We start from the raw sequence: 22,152 nt of genomic DNA, 5'->3' as shown, positions 1-22,152 counted from the left end.
TTAATATTTCTCTTCTGAAATTAAACTGTCACCTTTTATGTCTATTTGTAAATGTCTTGCACCTTTAAAGACAGCACTATTGTTATGTTTTATTTATATTTGTATCTATCAAGGAGTTCTCTGCACAAAGCATTGCATGTAGGGGTCAATAAATGGGTCACTTAAAAAAAAAAAAAAAGCTTGAATGAAGTTTGGTTATGGGCAACCAAGATGATACCACCTAATCGTGTGTGTGTGTGTGTGTGTGTGTGTGTGTGTGGCTCCCATTTACATTTCCCAGTCTCTATAGTCCAAATATAACAATTTTAATTCAATATGCAACTAACTTCCAAATATGACCTTGAGAATGAGAGAAATCACAATGGAAAAAGAACATTTGATTTCTCTTCAGAGATTTAGGTTTAACCTTATTCTGATAACTACCACTCATATCACCTTGGGGAAACAATAATCTCCCTGGACTTCAGTTTCCTCATCAGTGAAAAATGAAGGGAATGGACTAGATGGCCTCTGAGGTCCTTTCTAATTCTAGATTTATAATCTAAAATCTATTTTATTTATAACCTAAAATAAAATACTCACTGAACTCTTCAAAAGAAGAGCTGACTTACTGAATGAAATTTAAATTTTAAAAATTACATTACCCAAACTCCTAGTAACTATGTTGCTCTAATAAAGATCTGCTCTTCCTTCTGTCATCTTCAATCATGCATTCCCAGCAAACTAAAGGAACTTTCTTTTGTTCTCTCTGGAATGCCTGCTCCATAATTAACAAATATTCCTTCATGTTAAATCTCTTCCTATCTTTCTTCTCCCATACCCGGCTTCTTCCTGGTAACATTACTTCCCTAATCGCCTTTCTAATACTGGCATTTTTTTTTTCATGCCTCCTAACTCACTGGACAAGTGAAGTTAAAAAACTCCTTGTTCTCCATTGTTACTTCCAAACTATTCCTCTTCCATATACAACCTCTCCTTCTTTGAGATTCAAGATAAACAAATTTATCACCTAATTCAGACTCTGGTGGCTGCTTTCAACAAAACCCTCCTTCATCAGAACATTTAATGAGATCAGTGCCTGCCTCATGGTCTTTCTCTCCTTCCTATCTCCTGCCTTCACAGTAGGAAATACATGTGTGTATGTGTTTATGTGTGGATTCCTCCTTAACATCTCAGTTCCTAAATTACCATGACCCACAATTACATATATAATTATATCTGTTATTGCCATTGCTCACAAATATTCCATGTTTATGAACTCCAAAAATCCTTTTTTTTTAAAAAATTCCTTTTAAAACATTTTAAGTTTTCATCAATTCACCTATGTCTTGAAATTCCTAGCTCTGTTCTTTATCATCACTATGACTCTAATTCTTTTCTCCTTTCCTTGGCTTTTAACTCAGCTACCCTCTCTTCCCTTTCCTGCATAAATCAATTAAACTCTAGATATACTATTTTCTGCTCTTGAATTCCTCCACCTCTTATCCTATCACTTATCATGACTTGCCAAACTTTAACCTTGACTTTCTCCTATCTACCCCCTTCTCTCTTTTTCATGTGCTATTGAAGGGATCTAAATAAAATCATGAAACCAGGTTGATTGAACTTATAAATATAAATTTGTTGTCTAATCTCAACTGGGTCCTCATTTCAGCAAGGCAACATTCAGTTTCTCTCAAACAATTCACTATCCCTCTTCTCCACACAGCTATTCTAAACCTTATTTCTCCTCAAAGTTTCCCACATTCACTCTTCCCCACATTCTCCCAACTGCCTCATATTTCACTAAAAAAAAAGGGATGTCATTCACCAAGGCTCTCCCCGTACCTTCTTCTTCATCTGAAAAGCCACAGTCACCCACTACAACCTGGGCCATTGTCAATCATTTTGACCTTTATCTTACCACTAGCTTTCAATGACTGTGGAGGAGAGAGGCTGATGGCTTTCAGAAGCTCTGCCCACCCAAACCCAATTCATGTCCAAATCAAGACATCAAGCTCATGAGGTCACTGGACCTCTTTGAAAATCCAATTCATTCGTGTGTCACGGAGTCATCTCCCTGATGTCATGGTCCTTTTCAAGAACGAAGGACAAACAACAACTTATGTGAATAAAGCTGGCCTGGAATTGGTCAGTTGGAAGACCCTTCCTTCCTTTCTTTTTTCCCCCTCTTTGCTTTCCTTCTTCCCTCCCTCTGTCCAGATAGGGTATTTCATCCTTACCTACATTTGCTCTTAAAAGTACTTTTTTTTTTCTCTTTTATACCTCTAAACCCTCCCAAAATACCTTGAGGTTACTAGTTAGATTTCTTTCTCAAGAACCAGGCCTTAAACCAAAATCAATCTGATTCTAGTTGGCTACCAAGAGGTCCTAGGCCAAGCCCCATTTGATCATTGTTTGGGTCCCGACTTACTCAGCTTGAATGTAAATATCAGTCATTTTTGCTTTGGCCAGAAACCCTAAGAATCATTCTCAGATTCAATCATATATTCATTCATTCGTTTAGATTTTTGGGGGGTAAATGAAAGAGGAGATTCTTTGGCTCAATTACAACCTAGCCTTAATCACAGAATGGATAATTAGTCAAACTGAGACCTGTTGAAGACTTAAGCAGAGGTCTCCCACTGCATCCAGGGCCATCTCCAGTTGTCCTGATCTATATCTGACCACTGGACTCTGTCTGATAGCTCTAGAGGGGAAAGTGAGGCAGGTGCCCTTGGCCAACCCTCCCTCACTTCAATCCCATTCACTTGCACATCAGGGCATCCCCTCCGTGATGTCATGGTGCTCTTCAAGAACAAAGGACAAACAACAAAGGATGAATATCATTCAGTCATCTTCCTCCACTAGGGTTTCCTCCTTCTCAAACAATGAGGCAACCTTTTTTCTTGTTCAAACCATCCCTTCTATACACACCCTTGATTACAGCCTGTCCCATCTTCTCCAGCAGATTGCCCCCAATACCACCTCTACTCTCATTTTTAGTCTTTCCCTTTCTATTGGTTGCTTCCCAGCTGCCTGGGTCTTCCCCATTTTTAAATATTCCTCACTTGGTCCTACAGCCTCTGTAATATCATCCCATATTTCTCTTTCCCTTCCTAGCTAAACCACTTACAACCCAGGCCTCCCTCTAAATACAGTATAGTCTGCCTTTCAATCTTATCATTCAACCTCTCTAAAAGATACCAGTGACCTAATTACCATAGGTAATGGTCTCTTCTCAAGCCTGAAACTCCTGGACCTGTGGGTAGTAGTCTTTGACACTGTCAATCACCATTTCCTTCAGGATATCCTCTTCCCTTTAGGATTGTGCCTAATCCTAATTCCTCCTAATTCTTTTCCTATCTGTCCTAACCCTCTCTCAGTTTCGTTTGCTGGTTCCTCATCTATGCCATGCTCTTTAACAGTGGATGTCACTAACATTCTGGCCAAAGCCCCCTCCTCTTCTTACTCTATACTATTTCATTTGGTGATTTCATCTGCTCCCATGGGTTGAATTATCATTATCTCTATGCAGATAATCACTATATCTTTCATTTCTCTGCTAAGCTACATGTATACCCCCCAATTGCCTCTTGAACATCTAAAATTGAATTGTGCTGAACCCAGTTCATACTGACTTCAGGAGCCAATTGTTAAATTTTCTGCGGGAGAATTTGCAACTCAAAACAGCAAAAGCTACAAATCAGAGCCAAACATTTATTAGCACATCATTGCACTTCAAACTCAATGTTATTAAAAACATCCAAAAAACAAATAAACCCTTCCTTCCTTCTAAACTTCTCTTTTATTGTCCAAAGTCCTACTATCCTCCTGATCAAACCAGGTCCATTATCTCTGTCTCACCTCTGACTCCTGTGACCCCCCCATATTTAATCCACAACCAAATTTAGTCATGTCTACTTTCACAACATCTCTCAAATTCATCTCCTTCTCTCCATTCATACAGCCACAATTCAAGCCCTCATCATCTCTCACCTAGACTACAAGTAGAAGGCCTTCTAACTGGTCTTTCTGCTACAAGTATTTCCTCACTCATGTCTTGTAAATTAGCCATGTCTGACTGCTCACAATCCCATTTATGTTGTTATTGTTTTTAGCCAAGATATCAGAATGGTTTGACATTTTCTTCTCAAACTCATTTTACAGATGAGACAACTGAGGCAAATTGGGTAAGTGACTTGCCCAGAGTCACACAGCTAGTAAGTATCTGAGGTCAGATTTGAACTCATAAACTCCTGACTCCATAGCTGGCACTCTATTCTTGTATCACCTAGATGCTAAGGTGATTTTTCTAAAAAGTAAGTGTGATCATGTCAACCCATTGCTCACTGAGCTCTAGCTCTATAAGGCCTCCAAGATCAAAACTGAAGTCTTCTATTTTGCATTTAAAGATCTTTAAAAGCCTATCCTGGGCTGCTTCTTGCTCTTTAAACTACAGAAATGGAATCAGGGTCATTGCTACAGTATTTTTAAAGCTTCATGGAAAGAGTAGTGTCCTAGAGACCTGGCCTTAGAACCAAAGTTCTTCGCAAATATGAACTCATCTAATACTCTAATCTAGCTACTGTCATTATTCCCATTCCACCATCAAGGAAACTGAGGCGTGTGACTTGCCCAGAGCCATGTGGCTAGGTTCTGCAGAACGATTTGAAGTCAGGTCTCGGTGATTCCGGGTCCAGCACTCTACCCACTGGGCCATCCAGGTGCTGCAGGGCCATGGGTTCTCCAGGCAAGTCTCAAAAGCCATAAATTGCAGGGAAGCTGCCAGCCGGTCCTGGCGCAAGGAGTTTCGCAATCTGGGAACTTCCTATATAGCAAAGAGATCACAAAGTCAGTCCCTGACTCTTTTAAGGTTTACAAAATGATTTTCTTCTACTTCCTTCACCTCACCAACCCCCCAGAGCAATCAAGTCACCCCCCAGCATTCAGTATGGGGGAAAGGAACCACACAGACTCCAGCCAGCTTTGCTTTCCTGCTCTCAGCTTTTCTGTCCAGGACATTGAGCCAGAAAAGGAGGGGTCAGAATCCCTGAAGCCCCCAGGGGTGGGGGGAGGAAGGCTGCTGACTTCCAGTGAAATGAAGGGCCTGTCTTTATCATCAGAAAAGATGTCTCTGAATGCCATTCCTGCCTGGCATTGGGAGGGAAGTCTCTGAATCAGCAGATTCTAATCAATCTCAGTTCTATACTATTGTGACATTAGCCAAGTCATCTCCCCTTAAATTTTAGGATTCTGTTTCAAAGAAAGCCTCTAAGTGCCATATAAATGAAGGGTAAATCAGGGAGCAATGGGTTTAGGAATATCTCTCTCTACAGCTCTCCATTGTTTTCAGGATAATACAGTACCCCGCACTGAGTATTTAGAGCTGTCCACAGCCCAATGTTAGCCCCTTCACACAATCTGCAGGCCACCCCTTACTTCCCTGTGTTCTTGCAATGTTTGAACTGTTCTCTCTTCCCTACTGCCCCTTGGAAGCAGTCCTAGAAGTAATACCTCCTACCCTACTCCATAGCATTTACTCATTACACTAAGTCCATTTGGTATTCACTTGGATTTGAATAGAATGTAGAATGATTATGGCTCCTAATTATGGCTCCTACTTTGGAGTTTATATATTTTCATTAGTGAGAGAAAAAGTGTGATTTTGGGGAATCTACCATTTCAAATCTCTGACTCAGTCCTATCTTCCTGAGAACTATAAATGGAAAAGCTTCAATGGCCTGAATACAAGAGAGAAATGAGAATAAAATTCCTCCTCTGATACCTAGTATTCCAATTCCTTTTCTAAAAAATGAAAAACTGCTTCATTTTAAACTGTTCTATTCATCTATTTTGTTTCTTAAAGGTGTTCGATTAATAGACATTTATTAAATAATTATGCAGAACTCTATAGTAAGCACTCAAAATGAGGAAAGAACCTTTGAAATTTCCCAAGTATGCAAAACAAAAATAGTGTTATAAATCCAATCATACTTAAGATAAAGTATCATGAACTTTAGGTAAAATAAGCATAGATCCTAACATAGAACTCAATAAAAATGAAGTAGGTTCCATCTTCCCTTTGTTAAGGTTTGCAGGATAAACAACCTAGTCATGGAAATGATATATATATATATATTTCTCTGTTCTTCCATGTTCCAACAGCCATTATTTAGCCATCTACTTAAAAAGTACCATTTTTCTATATTAGATCTTCTCAAACTTCAGCTTTATTCCTTTGATTTGAGTCTCTCATATTAGTTATATATAACTCTTCTCCTTAACCCAGCCTAATAAACACTTGTCTATTCTGTTCTTATCTCTCACCTGAAGAGTTTCTCTTCTGACTTATATTTATCTAAAGTTTGGGGATTGGTTTTTTTTTATCTATTTTCAACACACTTTGTCTCTGCCCCCATTTTTTATTAACTTCTACATTCTATTCCATCATATTCCACACCCCTTTTGGAGGTCTCCAAACCTGCTGTCTCACCTCATGATTCCCAGTGATTTTCTTTGTTGTGCCTCATGCATTGCCCAAAAGTACAAGTGACATTTGCATTTTCCATTTCTTAGGTTAGAGAGTTAGACCAGATTTCAGAATGAGATGCTGACACTAATGCAGGAAATTTCTGAAGAAGCAAAGTCACCTGTCACAGCAGCACTACAACAATTACAAATAGATGTTCTATAGCAACCTAAACTTGACAAGGCTTGTAATGGAGAAGAATAATCAGAAAGACCATGGGAAAATTCCACTGGGAAGAAAGAGAAGCAAAATGTCATGCAAGAAAAAGTAAAGGACAAGAAAGGGGACATCAAGAATGTCAGACATTTGAGGAAATTTTCTATCTTGGTTCAGACCTAATCTTAGCAACATCAGAAAGTGTCCAATGGACAAAAATTTTATAAATGTGGCAATGAATTCTATCACTTAATGCCTCATTCAACATCAAAAATCCATACTAAGGAGAAACCTTATCAATGTAATGAATGTGAGAAAAATCTTCACTCTTAAGTTTTAACTTTATTGTACACAAGCAGATTCATTCTGGGGAAAAGCATTATAAGCATAATGAGTGTTTAAAAAAATTAGCCAAATTTCAAGCTTTTGTCAATATGAGAAATTTCATACCAAAGAGAAAACTTGTTTATGGGAATGGGGATAAGCCTTTATTCTAAGCTGTACCTTTATCTATCATTAAATGCACACAGGGGAGAAACCATATAAATGCAATGAATGTGGGAAAAACTTCAATTAGAGCAAAATTCTCATTGGACGTCAGACAACCTATAATTTGTAAGAAAAGCCTTACAAATATATTGTGTATGGGAAAGTCTTCAATGAGAACAAAAATCTTATTAAACATAAAAGAATACATACTGGAAAGGGAGAAACTATATAAATGGAATGATCATGGAAGAGTCAGCTAGTAGTCTTCTCTCCTTTAACATCAGAAAATACATTATAGGGAAAAATCTTCTGAGCTGCTTTACTCAGTTTATTAGAGCACAGTATAAACTCTTTGCTATATTATAAGCTGGGGGAGAGATTATTTTTTTCCCTGTCTGTGTAATCCCACATAGCATCTTGCACATCACAGACAGGCAACTTTTGTTGAATTCAATACTGTTGAAAAAAGTTCCCTAGTGACAGGCCCTCAACCCCAAGCAATCATGTTACAAATGTGTCCCACTGATCATGGAGCCAATGATGAAGGAGATGGTGTGGATGGTTCAACACAACTCATCTACATCTCAGAAAAAATGAAAAACACCAATTTCTGTTTTGTGACTTCACAAATAAATAGGCAATTTTAAATTCAAGACTGAGACTCTGTTTTATAGACATTTGTCCTTTTTTCAACAAATTTATTCAACCACTTATGTCAGGTTGATTCCTCCTCCCTCTTGTCTCTTGAATTTGCCCATTCATACAAACACATTACTCTGTATTTATATATTTCCTATCAGGTTTTTAACTCAGGACTGAGACATTCTCCTAGTTGTAGACATTTGTCCCTTTTTTCAACAAATATTTTCAATCACTTACATCAGACTGATTTCTCCTTCCTTGTCTTTTGAATTTGCCCATTCACGGAAACACATTACTCTGTAGCTATAACTAGCTTCTTAATTTTGCCCTCATCACCATCCCTGATTATTATAACAGCAGGCCAGTTCATATTCCTTCAATCCATAACTATATTGGGCTCTGAGATGCCTTCCATTTCAGGGTCTATAACCTCAATACTCTAGAAAATGTATTTATATAACTCATCAAGTACCATGTCTCCAGGTAAAAGTTTCCTGATTTTGAAGATCTGGTTGGATGTAGAAATAATGACTAATAACACTGTCAAGTACATGAAATGACTTATCAAATTATTATTGCATCTGGTATTTTAAAGTCTGAAGAGACCGTAAAGTTATTTGGCAAGAGAGGAGAATTAAGAGAATGAGGTTTTTTTTTCTCTCTTATCTAGTCCAACTTCCCACTTAATATCAGAATCTAGCCTCTACTGGAATATGTGTAGGGATGGGAAGCTCATTACTTTACAAAACAGTTTATTCCATTATTGGACATGTCAACTGAGAAATTTCTTCCTAATGCTAAGCTGAAATCTGTTTCTTTATCTTCCAGCTTTAGGAAGTATACACAGAATGTGGACTTTGGGGTGTACTGGCACACCTGGACATAAGCTAGCCCATTATCTAAAACATTTAGTTCTAGATCTGTCTTCTGGGGCTACACAAAATCATTCCCACCTCCACTCCTACTTTTAAATATTTGAAGACAGCTATGATATCTTTCCCAAGTCTTCTCTAAGGCTGACAGCACAATTGATTTCTAGATCTCTTAACTTTTCCTTATGTAATTAATTAACAAGCATTTATTAAGTACCATATGTGTCACGTTCTATGCTAGGTGTTGGATATACAAGATCAAGACTGAAACAGTATCTATTCAAGGGGCTTACATTCTATTGAAGAATATGAATGTACATATAAAAATATAATACAGAATAAACATAAGATAAGTGTTTAATAGATTATGATTTCTAGATCCCTTGCCATCCTTGTTGCTTTCCATTTGTAATCAAAGCATTATAGAACATGAAAGGACTCTCCTCCTTTTATGTGGATACTAAGTCATTTAGGCTAAGATTTTGCATTAGCCTTCATTTAGCAGCTATGCCAAGATATTTACCTGTGTTGGGCTTTGATAAACTAAAAACTTGAGATCTTAACACAACATCATTTTCAACCATGTCTGTCTCAGTATGTATTTAGTCAAATTGACTTTTTTAACCTAAGGGCAATACTTTATACCATTTCATCTTTTTGATTTTTCACTTTTTCTAGTCTGTTATGATTCTATTTCAATAGGTCTGCTATTAAATACAAATTCTCCAAGGTTAAGTATAGCAAGAATGTTTTAAAGACAGAATTCCATTTGGAACAGCCACAGACAAGTAATTATTATTTGGTCTTTCCTACAGTAAAAGGGCTTGAGTAATGTTTCCAATAACTTGGTTATCTCAGAGGAGAGAGTTTTCCCTGAGGTTCTTTTTTTGTTGTTGTTGTTGTTGTTGTTGAGAAAAAAAAACAAGGGTTTCAATATGAAAACAAAGAAGAAGAATACATTTGAAAAGGCAAAGGAGAATGCTGACCTCTAACCAGAAGATTGCAGGAAGAATGTGCTACAGAAAAGAAAGGGAATAAAAGAACATTGGACATTTGCATCTGGGTAAACAGGAGACAGCTGGAATTTTTTTAGCTGTTCATCCTCTGAAGAAATAATGACATTGATAACTGACATTTGATATGCATCAACAGTTGCTATCAAGAGAGATCACGTCTAAAAAGGGTCAGAAGGAAATGTTAAGAATTTGGGGAATACTTACTGAGGCAAATATTTTTAAACCAAAGTACAATAATAAAGAGATCTTATTAAAATATAGGATATCCAGTCACACAGGGGTCCTAAGGAACACTGTTGGGGAGGCACACTATTGTTTTTGATTACAAGGGATCAAGGACCCTAAGAAGCAGTATCATTTAGGGCTGCAAGCTCCCTTCTTGGACAAGGACCAAAGCACAGACAGGAGACCAGTGACCACACCTCTCCCCAGATCATACCTTGGAAGTACCAAAAACTTCCAAAACCCAAGAACTAGCTCTGAAAACAGCAGTGTGAAAAATATTGAAGCTTAGAGTGGTTCCCCAATCCTACTATCCTGAGAATAGCAATGATATCAGAAACAACTACAGCAAAGTCTCAAAGAAAAAATATGTGAATCAGATACAAGCCAAATAAGAATTTCTGGAAGAGTTAAAAAAAATTACTTTAAACATTAAATAAATAATAGAGGAAAAAGTTGAGGGGCAGGAGGTGAGAGCAATGTTAAGAAAACTATGAAAAGACAAATTTATAAAAGAAGCACAAAAAATATTTCAGGAAAAAACAAAACTGCTCAAATAGGAAAAGACGGACCAAAGCTCACTGAAGAAAAGAATTCTTTAAAAATTAGAACTGGACAACTTAAGCTAATTAGTCCATAAGACATGAAAAAAACAGTAAAATGGAGTGGAAAGGGATTTTAAAATAGAAGACAATTTGAAATTACTTATCAGAAAAGCAGCTGACCAAATAGATCCAGGAGAGATAATTTAAGAATTTTGTGAAAGTAATGATCAAAGAAAAGAGTCTATCAAGAAATTATAAGAGAAAACTGCCGCAATATCCTAGAACCAGAAGGTAAAAGAAAAATTGAGAGAACTCATCGATCATTTCCTGAAAGAGATCCAAACATGAAAACTCCCAGAAATGTTATAGCCAAATTCCAGAGCTTCTAGATCACCATTCTAGAAACCATTCAAATACTAATCACACTTAATTTAGCAACTATCATATTATGGAGCAAAAGCTTGGAATGTGATGTTTAGAAGACAAAGAACATAGGATTACAACTAAGAATGATTTGCAAAATTGAACACAATCCTTCAGGAGGGAAAATGACATTTAATGAAATAGATTTTCAAATATTCCTGATAAAAGAACCAGAGATGAACAGGAATATTTGATTTCTAAATACAAGACTCATGAGAAATATAAAAAGTTAACCATGAAAAAAAAGCATAAGGGATTCAATAAGGTTAAGTTATTTATATTCATTTTTGGAAAGATGATACATGTAACTACTAAGATCTTTATTCATATTAAGGCCATTAGAAGTCTACATAGAAGAGGCCATGGGTGTACATTGATTATGTTGGAATAATCTCAAAAAAAGTGAAGGATTGAGAACATGAGATGCATTAGGAGAAGGGGAAAGAGAAAGGAAGAGTGGGAAAACTAATCTCACATAAAAGAGGTACACAAAGAAGGATAAACAGAAGAAAACAGGATGAAGGGAAATATTCAGTAATCATAACAGTGAGTGGGATGAATTTACCCATAAAATTGAAACATACAGTAAAACAGATTAAAAATCAAAATTCAACAATAGTTTATAAGAAGCATTTCAAACAAAAAGATACACAGGTAGAATAAGAGACTAGAAGAGAATCTATTATGTTTCAGCTGAAATAAAAAAAACCCATGATCTCAGACAAATCAAAAGCAAAAATTGACCTTATTTAAAAAAAGATAAGCAGGGAAACTATATCTTGCTAAAAGGTATCATTGACAATGAAATAATACCAATACCAAACATATATGCACCAACTGGTATAGCATCCATAATTTTAAAGAAGCAAAATGAGTTACAGGAGGAAATCAACTAGTGAGATACTTCAACTTTTCTCTCTTAGGCTAGATAAATCCAACCAAAAAAAAAAAATAAGAAATTAAGGATGTGAATAGAAATTTAGAAAAATTGAATATAATTGACCCCTGGAGAAAACTGAATAGGAATAGAGAGGAGTATACCTTTTCTCAGTGATACATGACATATTTAAGGCAGCTAGATGGCACAGTGGAGAGAGCACAGGGCCAGTCAGAAGGATCTGAGTTCAAATCCAGCATCAGACACTTAATACTTCCTAGCTTTGTGACCCTAGGTAAGGCATTTAATCCCAATTGCCTCCTTCAAACAAAAACCAAAAGCCAAAAAAAAAAAAAATCTGATTATGTATTAAGGCATAAAACCTCAAAAACAAATTCAGGAGAGCAGAAATATTCAATTCTTTTCAGATCATAATGCAGTAGCAATTACATTGAGTAAAGGGCCATGGAAAGATTTAAAATTAATTGGAAACTAAATAATCTAAATATAAAAAATGACTAGGTCAAAGAACAAATCACAGAAGCAATTAATATTTTCATTAAAAAGAATAACAACAATGAAATCACATGCCAAAATTTGTAGGAAATAGTTTTTAAAAAATACTGAAAAGGAGATTTATATCTCAATTTACACATAAATAAAAGAGAAACAACAGATCAATGAATTGAACATTTAACTTCAAAAAAATGGGGAAAAAATGAAAAACTCCCAATTAAATACAAAAAGGAAATCCTGGAAATCAAAAAGATTAATAAAATTAAATGTAAACTAAAAAATCATTGAACTAATAAAATTAGGAACTAATTTTATGAAAATATATAAAATAAACCATTGGTTAATTTGATCTAAAAGAAAGAAGAAAGTCAAATTACCAGCATCAAAAATGAAAAGTGTGACTATACCACCAAAATTAAAACAATTATTAGGAGTCATTTTCCCCAATTATATGCCAGAAAACCTTACAATCTAAGTGAAATGGATAAACATTTACACAAATATAAATTGCCCAGATAATAAAAGAGTAAAGAGACTTAAATAATCCTTTCCTAGGAAAAGAAAATGAACAAGCCATCCATGAACTCCCTAAAATAAGATAGAATTAACTAATGAATTCTACCAACATTTAAGGAATAATTAATCCCAATATAATATGAACTATTTGAAAAATAGGTGAAGAAAGAGTCCTACCAAATTCCTCTTATGACATAAATATGGTTTTGAAATCTAAAGCAGAGAGATAAAAAACAACTATAAACTTATTTTCCTAATGAATATTAATGCAACTATTTAAATAAAATACTAACAAGGAGATTTTAGAAAACAAAAAATCATGTAATTATATCAATAGATCCAAAAATTTTTTTCAAAAAACTACAGCACCTGTTCCTATTAAAAACACTAGCATAGTAACAAATGGAGTCTTTCTTTAAAACAAAATACATAAACTAAGAGAGAGCAAGCATTACCTGGGGATAAACTAAAAGACTTCCCAATAAGAGCGGATGTAAAACAAGAGTGTCCGTTATCATCCTTATTATTCAATATTGTATTAGAAGTGCTTGCTATAGCAGTAATACAAAAATCACAGAATTCAAGTTTGTAGCAGTTTAAAAATAACATTTAAGATACTTTGGAAATCTAGGCTTCATTTATTGTATTTTAAGTTCATTGCCACTCTTCTTGCTACATGTATTTGTGGAAGAGAGTATACCAGGTATACTCAAGGTATAGTCAAGGTAAAATAAGGAGGTCTAGTCTTCAAAACAAAACCAAAAAAAAAAAAAACCTTACCCTATCAAAAAAAAGTTAGTGTCGTGACCTCTTCTTGCTGAAGCAATGATGGCATTTTTTCAAAATGTTTACTGAACATTCCTTTAATACTAATTTTTAAGATTTGGCTAGGAGTTTGCCATATTCTATGTTCTTCATTTAAAAAAAAAAACAGAGACACTTGCCCTTCCTTAATTCTGTGGTACTTCCATTTTCCCACAAACTTTCAAAGATAGTTGATAATGTGAAGTAAAAATTACACATTTTTATCCAAAGTGTATCACAGATAATTGATGAATTAAGTATTGCTTCTCAGAGAATAAGAGAACCAAAAGGTTGAGTTTTCGTTTCCTTGATGGAATTCTTCCTCCCATGATCATGTGGAAGGAGATTTTTATAGTGGGGAAAAATAAAGAAAAAAATTCTACAAAACTTTATTTGTGATGGGGATAAACTAGAACCTTACCCAATAAGATCAAGGTAAAGCAAGGATATAAATTATTACCACTGTTATTCAATGCTGTACTAGAAATTCTAGCTATCACAATGAAACAAGAAAAATAATTGAAGGAATAAGAATTAACAATGAAGAAACAAAACGATCAATTTTTGCAGATGATATGATATTCTACTTAAGACAACCCTAGGGAATCAACATAATATGTGACAATGGACAAACCTCTCTCAGTCATGGTTTTCTTATATGCATATTGGGAATAATAATGGCACCTAATTCATAAAGTTGTTGGGAGGTTTGTGGGTAGCAACTCCATTTTGTCTATAGTCCCTTTATCTTGCCCCTCAACCTGATTTTGTGTTTTTGCAATCTCTACCCTTCCTGGGACTTTCCTCTCACAATTATAAGATACAGTGAAATCTGAAAAAGAATCCTGTTACCAGTTCCAGCAACAGCCTTATCCAATCCTGAGTTACCCCTACCCAATTTGGTTTTTTTTTTTTTGGCCCAAATTAAAGCCTATAGAAGCTTTGTCTTTTTTGTGCCTATGTAGACGAGGTCCTTTGCTAATGAACTCAATATATCCTCAGTTCCTAAATTTTGAGTTTGAGTTTGGTTCTAATTCATGAGAGTACCAACAATTTTATCCACAATAAATGGGTAAATGGCACTGGGATTTCCAGGGAATGTCAGTTTCCTCCACTAGGATAGGTCTTAATGGGTCATTTCTTAAAAAGCTGAATTGGCCACATGGAAAAGTAGGTAAAAAATTCATTGAAGAAAATAATTTCTTAAAAATTAGACTTGGGCAAATGAATACTAATGACTACGTGAGATATCATGAAAAAAATTTATTTTGAGGCAATTGGGGTTAAGTGACTTGCCCAAGGTCACACAGCTAATAAGTGTTAAGTGCCTGAGGCTGAATTTGAACTCAGATCTGAGATCCTCCTGAATTCAGGGCTAGCTGGTTCTCTATACACTGCACATCTTGTCCCAAGATTTTTTTAAATAAAAAAAATGGAAAAAAATAGAAAAAATGTGAAATATTTCATTGAAAAAATAACTAACATGGATAACAAATCCAGAATAGATAATTTAAGAATTATCGGACTACCTGAAAGCCATGATTCAAAATAAGAGCCTAGATATCATACTTCAAGAAATTTATCAAGGAAAACTGCTCTGATATTCTAGAACCAGAGGCTAAAATAAACATTTAAAGAATTCACTGAGCACCTCCTGAAAAAGATGCCAAAATTAAAACTCCCAGGAATATTGTAGTCAAATTCCAGAGTTGCCAGGGCAAAAAGAAAATACTTCAAGCAGCCAGAAAGAAACAAATTCAAAGACTGTGGAGTCACATCAGAAAGCTTGGAATATGATATTCAGAAGGCACAGGAGCTACAATTATAAATGAAACAGTATAATTCTTCATAGGAAAAATGGATACTTAATGAAATACTGAACTTTCAAACATTCCTGATGAGAAAATCAGAGCTGAACAGAAAACTTGATTTTAAAGTACAAGACTCAAGAGAAGCATAAAAAAATTAACAGGAAAGAGAAAACATAGGGTATTCAATAAGGTTAAAGTGTTTGCATTCTTATACAGGAAGATGATACTTAAAATTCTTAAAAATGTTATTATTAAGGCAGGTAGAAGGAATATGCACTCAGAAAGTGCAGGGGCAGGTATGAGTCAATTATGATGAGATGATATCCAAAAAAATTAAGGGGTGAGAAAAAAGGATGCACTGGGAGAAAGGATAAGGGAGGGGTAGAGTGGGGTAATTCTCTCATATGAAAGAAGTATAAAAGAATTATTACAGTGGCAGGGAAGATGGGAGGACCAGAGATAAATATTTGAACTTTACTTTGATCTGAATTGGATGAAAGAGGGAATAATATACATTCTCAGTTTGGTATAGAAATCTATCTTACCCTACAGGAAAATAAGAGGAAAGGGGGGATAAAAGAAGGAGGGGCAGAAAGATTTATAAAAGAGAAGGCAGATAAAAGAGAAAGGAGGGGGGTCAGAAGCAAAACACTTCAGGAAAAGTGATAGGTAAGGGAGGGAAGAGGGAGAGAGAAAAAGAAAGAAATAGGGAGAAAATAGGATGAAGGGAAATACTAACTGTGAATGTGAATGGGATGAACTCACCCATAAAATGGAAGTCAATAGCAGAATGAATTGAAAACCAGAATCTTAAGTTATTTATGAAAAACACTTTTGAAGCAGAGATACACACACAGAGTGAATTCTATTAACCTTCAGCTGAAGTTTAAAAAAAAAAAAAAAAAAAAAAAAGCAAGGATAGCAATCATGATTTCAGACAAAGCAAAAGTAAAAATACATCTAATTATAAGAGATAAGGAAGGAAAATACATCTTGCTAAAAAAAAAAAAAAAACTACAACAGGCAATTAAATATTGCCACTAAATATAAATGCACCAAATGGTACAGCCTCCAGATATTTAGAGGAATGACAGAAATACGATTCAGAAAGGAAGGGAGCTGCTGAACTGCTTCACCCCGCACCCCGACTCCCTGGGATCTGGCACAGGACAAGGGGAAAGGATGGCTTCTTCAGGAAACGAGTGGTCATTTTCACTACGGATCCCCAAGTAGGGAAACAACTGGGAACGCGGGTCTGTTGAATACTGCTACACTTCTTTCTTACTTTAATAAAGATTAGTGCTTCTCAACTGTCGGAATAAGGGAGTTACTCTCTCAAACTTATCCAACCCATCTGGACCGAGCCACACAAAGCGCCAAGACAATTTAAAGAGCCCCGGCTACAAAATACTATCCGCCTCCAGAGAAAGAACTGGAATCTGAACACACGTCAAAGGATACCATTTTCACTCCTTACTTTTTTTTTTTTTTTTGTCGGGTTTTTTTTTTTGTCTGTTTCTAGCACAACAAAACTAACACGAAAATGATCTGCACGTCTGCACACTCATAACTTATATCAAACTATTTACCAACCCACAAAATGGGAGGGCAGCAAAATTTTAAACTTTAAAAAAATAAATTTAATGAATGTAAAAAACTGATCTTACATACATTTGGGGGAAAAAAATAAAGTTTGTTTTTTTAAATCTTAATACACAATCCCCACCAACTTGGTGTCTATCATTACTCTCATCCAGCCAGTCCTATCTCAGAGTACTACTTAAAACTTGCCACCGAGATTCAGCTTCCTAGAGCGACCCATAGCTAAAGCGCATGCGCGAGCGGTGACAACCGGCGAGGCGCATGCGCATGTAATATTCGACCGGTAACATGGAACGGAGCGCATGCGTATGGGGGGGGTGTGTGACTCGAGCGGTGACATCGAGTGGAGCGCATGCGTGGGTCGTGCCGCCTGTAGCGACATTGGGCAGAACGCATGTGCGAGAAGTTGTGCCTGTCAGAGCGCATGCGTGAAGGGTGACATCAGACCGTGGCCATTTTGCTTTTCTATTACTTTGAGGACGTAGTGGTCACAGTTATGAAGTCACCTTCCCAGGGCAGTGCCAGAGACCCAAATTTCCAAAGCGAGGAAGTCGCTGGACTCCTTCGTGCCCCGCCCCCTGCTCCTGTGACCCCGGTAGGACGAGGAGGAAGGACTTGCGGGAAACGAAGGACCACTTTGACAAGGGGCGTACAAGGGAGGAGTGCGGGTCTGTCATGTACCGCCCTCCCCCTTTCTTAATTTAACGAGCGGTAATGTTTCTTATTTGTCGCTAAGAGGGCCGTTCCCATTTGCGGGGCCATCCCATAACTCAGTCTTTAAGGCCGCTTGGAAAGTAAGCCAAGCTCCTTAGACATTTGACAAAACTTGGAGTAAGCTTAAGTTGCCAAGTTTGAAGGCCCAGCCCTACCACGGGGTTGAAGTGTGCCCTTCTCGGGCCGTGCCAGTGAGACGGCCAGTGGCAGCTCACACGACCCTCCGGGAGGCGCGGGCGCCGCAGACTGAGGACGCTGCCGCTCCTTGCAGGTAAGCCTTTTCTCGGGCTCCGTCCCTCCCCTCCCCCACTGCGGCCCGCGCTGCAGCAGCAGAGCGGCTCCAGGGACCTGATCTCGCCACGCCTTGTTCCCGCCCTCCCGCCCTTTCCCGTGCCAGGAGGACGCAGGCCCCAGAAGAGATCCCCGCCGAGGTAGGGAAGACCCGAGGGAGAGAGGCAGGGCCCTTAGCGAGGCTTGGTCCAAAAGAATATTCAGAATTCGTTATGTACAGTTAGGTGCTAATGAAACTGAGAACCAAAGAAATGAGAAAGTTTCAAAAATATTTAATGCACACGTTTTCGGACGACCAGATAGAGGGCTGAGTCCCCCAAATTCAGAAAAAGAAGTACATCTAGCTGTAAAGGAGCTGGGGAGGGGAAAGGAGGGGGAGCCTCCTGGGCCTAATAGATTCACAGCAGCATTCTATCAGACATTTAAAGAAACATTTGTATCCACACTTCACAAATTCTCCTCAAATAGCAGTTTCTTATGAGACAAATGCAGTCTCACTGCCTAAAATAAGGAAAGATAAAATACAGACACCACTATCGTTAAGGAAAACTGACTAAAATTTTTAGACAAAGTCCTGTCAAGGGTCAATAGCTACAGTGATTTATCCAAGGAATGATTCATAATGACCCAGTGGACTCAAGAATGGCTCAACAGTAGGAAAACAACATAATCAGTATATTAAAAGCCAAAACATTTATCTTAATAGGTCCAGAGCTTTTGACAAAGTACACCACTTTTTAATAAGTGCTAAAACCTCTACAAAGTACAGACATAAAGGGACCTTTTTTAATTGTGAAAAGTATCTTATCTAAAATCAAAAGCAAGCATCATATATCAGTAAGTATATACTAAAGTCTTTTCCAATAAATACAGAAGTGAAACAAGAATGCCCATTCTCACCACTATTATTTGGATGAAGTCCTGGACATACTAGCAACAACAATTAGATCAGAATAAGAACAACTAACAGATTTATAACCTGCTGTGTGCCAGGCACTGTGATAAGTTTGTAACAAATATCTCATTTGATCTTCACAACAACCCTGGGAGTCAAGGGTTGTTACTATCTCCATTTTACAGTAGAAGTCACACAGCCAAGAACTGTCTGAGGTCAGATTCCTGATTCCAGGTTCATTGCTCTATTCATTGCACCATCTACCTGCCCAATTATTTAATCTGATCTTCACTACAACTGTATAAGTAGATGCTGTTATTAACCCCATTTTATAATCAAGTAAACTGAGGTGAACATTAAGTAACTTGTCCAAGGACACATAGCTAGTAAGTGTCCAAGGCTGGATTTGACAAACTTGGGTCTTCCTGAATCCAAGCTCAGCTCCTTATCTGCTGCATCACCTACTCCCAGAGAAAGAAATTAAAGGCAGAAAGATAGGTAAAGAGGAGATAAAACTATCCCTGATGTCCCACTTGGAAAACCTTAGGGAATTAGCAGAAATACTACTAGGAACAATAGCTTCAGCAAAGTTGCAAGATACAAAATAAATCCTGAAAAATCATTAACACTTACTTTTAATAAGAGTATAGCCCAAAGAACAAAAATAGAAAGCAAATATGCATAAAATGTGTGATTAGTCTGTCAATGCACACAAAGGACTTCTAATCCTTTAAGTGCTCCTTTTAAAAAAATTTCATAACAAATTGCTAGAGGAATATTCAGTGTTCATGGATAGATTGGTCTAATAACTCCTTATTTGGTTTTTTTAAACTTTATGGAATGCTAAACCAACACCTTGCATTAATCCACAGTACATTCTAAATAGATAGATAACCTTAATATAAACGATCAAACTACAAAAAAAATTAGTAGAGAAACTATATCTATACATAGATATATCTGTAGATATATCTAACTATAAATATATATATTTCACAGCTATGGGTAGAAGATGTACTGATAGATAACCAAACAAGATAGAGGCAGTTACAAAAGATAAAATAGATAAGTATGATTATGTGAAACCAGAAGGCTTTTGTACAAATAAAATTAATGCTTCTAGGATAAGAAAGTAGGGGAAGAAGGAAAAAAATCTTTGCATCAAAATTCTCTTGGCATCCATAATATATAAACAGGTAGGTGTGTGTGTGTGTGTGTGTGTGTGTGTGTGTGTGTGTGTGTGTGTGTATTTCAATTAGCTATTCCCCAACAAATAAATACGGGGTGTGGTGAAGTGGATAGAGTGCCATGCCTGGAATCAGGAATACTAAACTTGATAATTTCAAATCTGCCTTCAGACATTTATTATTAGCTGGGTGATCCTGCGCAAGTCACTTCACCCTGTTTGTCCCTGTTCCTTATCTATAAAATGATCTAGAGAAGAAAATAACAAACCACTCTAGTATTCTAAGAAAGCCCCAAATAGGATCACAAATAGTGAGATGTGACTGAAACAGCTAAACAACAATAAATAAATGGTCAAAGGATATGAACAAATAGTTCTCAGAAGAATTATAGAGTATTCACAACCATATGACAGAATGCTTCAAATCACTGATTTAAAAAAAAAGGAAAAATGCAAGTCAAAATAATCTTGAGATTTCACCTCTCACCTTGAAAATTGGCAAAAATGACAGAAAAATGACAATAGTCAAAGTGAGGTGGTAGAATGGCAGGCATTCTGTTAAATTGTTGGTAAAGTTGTGAAATGGCACAACCTTTCTGAAAATCATTTTGGAATAAAGTGATTAAAATGTTCATATCCTTTGAACTAGAGACTTCATTACTATTTATGCCTCAAGGCATAATATTTATTATGACTTCATCAATAAGAAGAAAGCCCATATATACACCAAAATATTTACAGCAGCACTTTTTATAATACCAAAGAGCTCCATGTTCTGCTGTATACATGGAAATGTTCTTTTTTCCCCCTCATTTTGTATTTGTTTAAAATGAATTCAGTTTTTAAAAAATTAACAGCAAAAAATTTGGAACAACGTCCATCAAATGGGGGAACAACTAAATGAGTTATCATACATGATTGTATTATTGTGTTGTAAAACATGATATATGTGATAAATATAGAGAGGCATGAAAAGATCTATGTGAACTGATACATAATGAAGGAGAGCCAAGAAAATAATATATATATATATATGATAATTACAACGATGTAAAAGGAAAAAATAATCAAACACCAAAAAATCATAAATGAATGTAACAAAATTACAAAGATCAAATATGACTTGAATGAAGAGATTGAGAGGATGCTAACCTCTTTCTTTTGAGGTGGAAGGTCCACAGGTTATATATATATATGTATATATGTGTATATATATATATATATATATGGATTTTTTTTCAAATTTCAATCAGTTTGCTGACTTTTTTTGTCCTTAAAAAGTACTATTTGCTATATGGGATGATTTTGTGAGAGAAAGATTTTAGGAGTAACTGGGATGATATAAAAAACAAAACATCAATAGAATCTTATCTTTTTAAGAAGTTAATGGAATCTTCTATGCAGATGATGTTTGAACAGTTTCTTCAGTAATCAACTAAGGTTCCATTTTTAAATGAAGGCTTATAAATCATGATATTTATAGAATTTCATCTGACTAAGAATTATCCAGTGGCTAGGAAAATTCAAGCTCCATCCCAAAGCTTTCCTTTACAAATTACACTGACATGCAATCTGTTATGTATGATATGGGACAACTTTCAACAGAAGACTATTATACATTAATAATCAAAGTAATCCTCCATGATGTGAATTTTGTGAAGCTTTGAATGTTCTATTATGATAAAAGGATTTCCCATATTCATTTTGCTCACAGAGTTTCTTTCTTTTATGTGCTTTCTCTTATGTACAAGATACTGGCATGTAACTGAAGGCTTTCCCACGGTGCTGGAGAAATCTATCATAATAGGTTGTGGACTTTATTCAACCACCAATTCGTGTATTTAGTGTGCATCTTTACTTTTTGATACTATGTTGGATGAAACATTTGTGGGGTTTTTTCTTTTGAATTGGTTTATTTATAATGTTACCTATAGAGTATTTCATCATTGTGAATTCCTTGGTGACCAATGAGGGTTCTCTTACATATGAAAGTTATACCATACTTATGAATCATATAGCTTAACATCAGTGAGGATTCTATTGTTGAATGGCAAGGCTATAATT

General features: G+C 36.1%; 1 protein-coding gene across 1 annotated transcript in view; it reads right to left on the bottom strand.

Annotated features, from left to right (window-relative positions):
- The window catches only part of LOC100916708 (zinc finger protein 445), a 36,450-nt gene that overhangs the window by 2,846 nt on the left and 11,452 nt on the right, over positions 1-22,152 (bottom strand). The window contains exon 7 of the mRNA XM_023498009.2: positions 4,618-4,810. Within this exon, the coding sequence (XP_023353777.2) occupies positions 4,618-4,810 (193 nt within the window). The remainder of the gene's footprint in view (positions 1-4,617; positions 4,811-22,152) is intronic.

Source organism: Sarcophilus harrisii, chromosome 1 (assembly GCF_902635505.1).
Source record: "Sarcophilus harrisii chromosome 1, mSarHar1.11, whole genome shotgun sequence".
NCBI classification, from domain to species: domain Eukaryota; kingdom Metazoa; phylum Chordata; class Mammalia; order Dasyuromorphia; family Dasyuridae; genus Sarcophilus; species Sarcophilus harrisii.
This window is presented reverse-complemented; position numbering and strand designations above follow the sequence as displayed.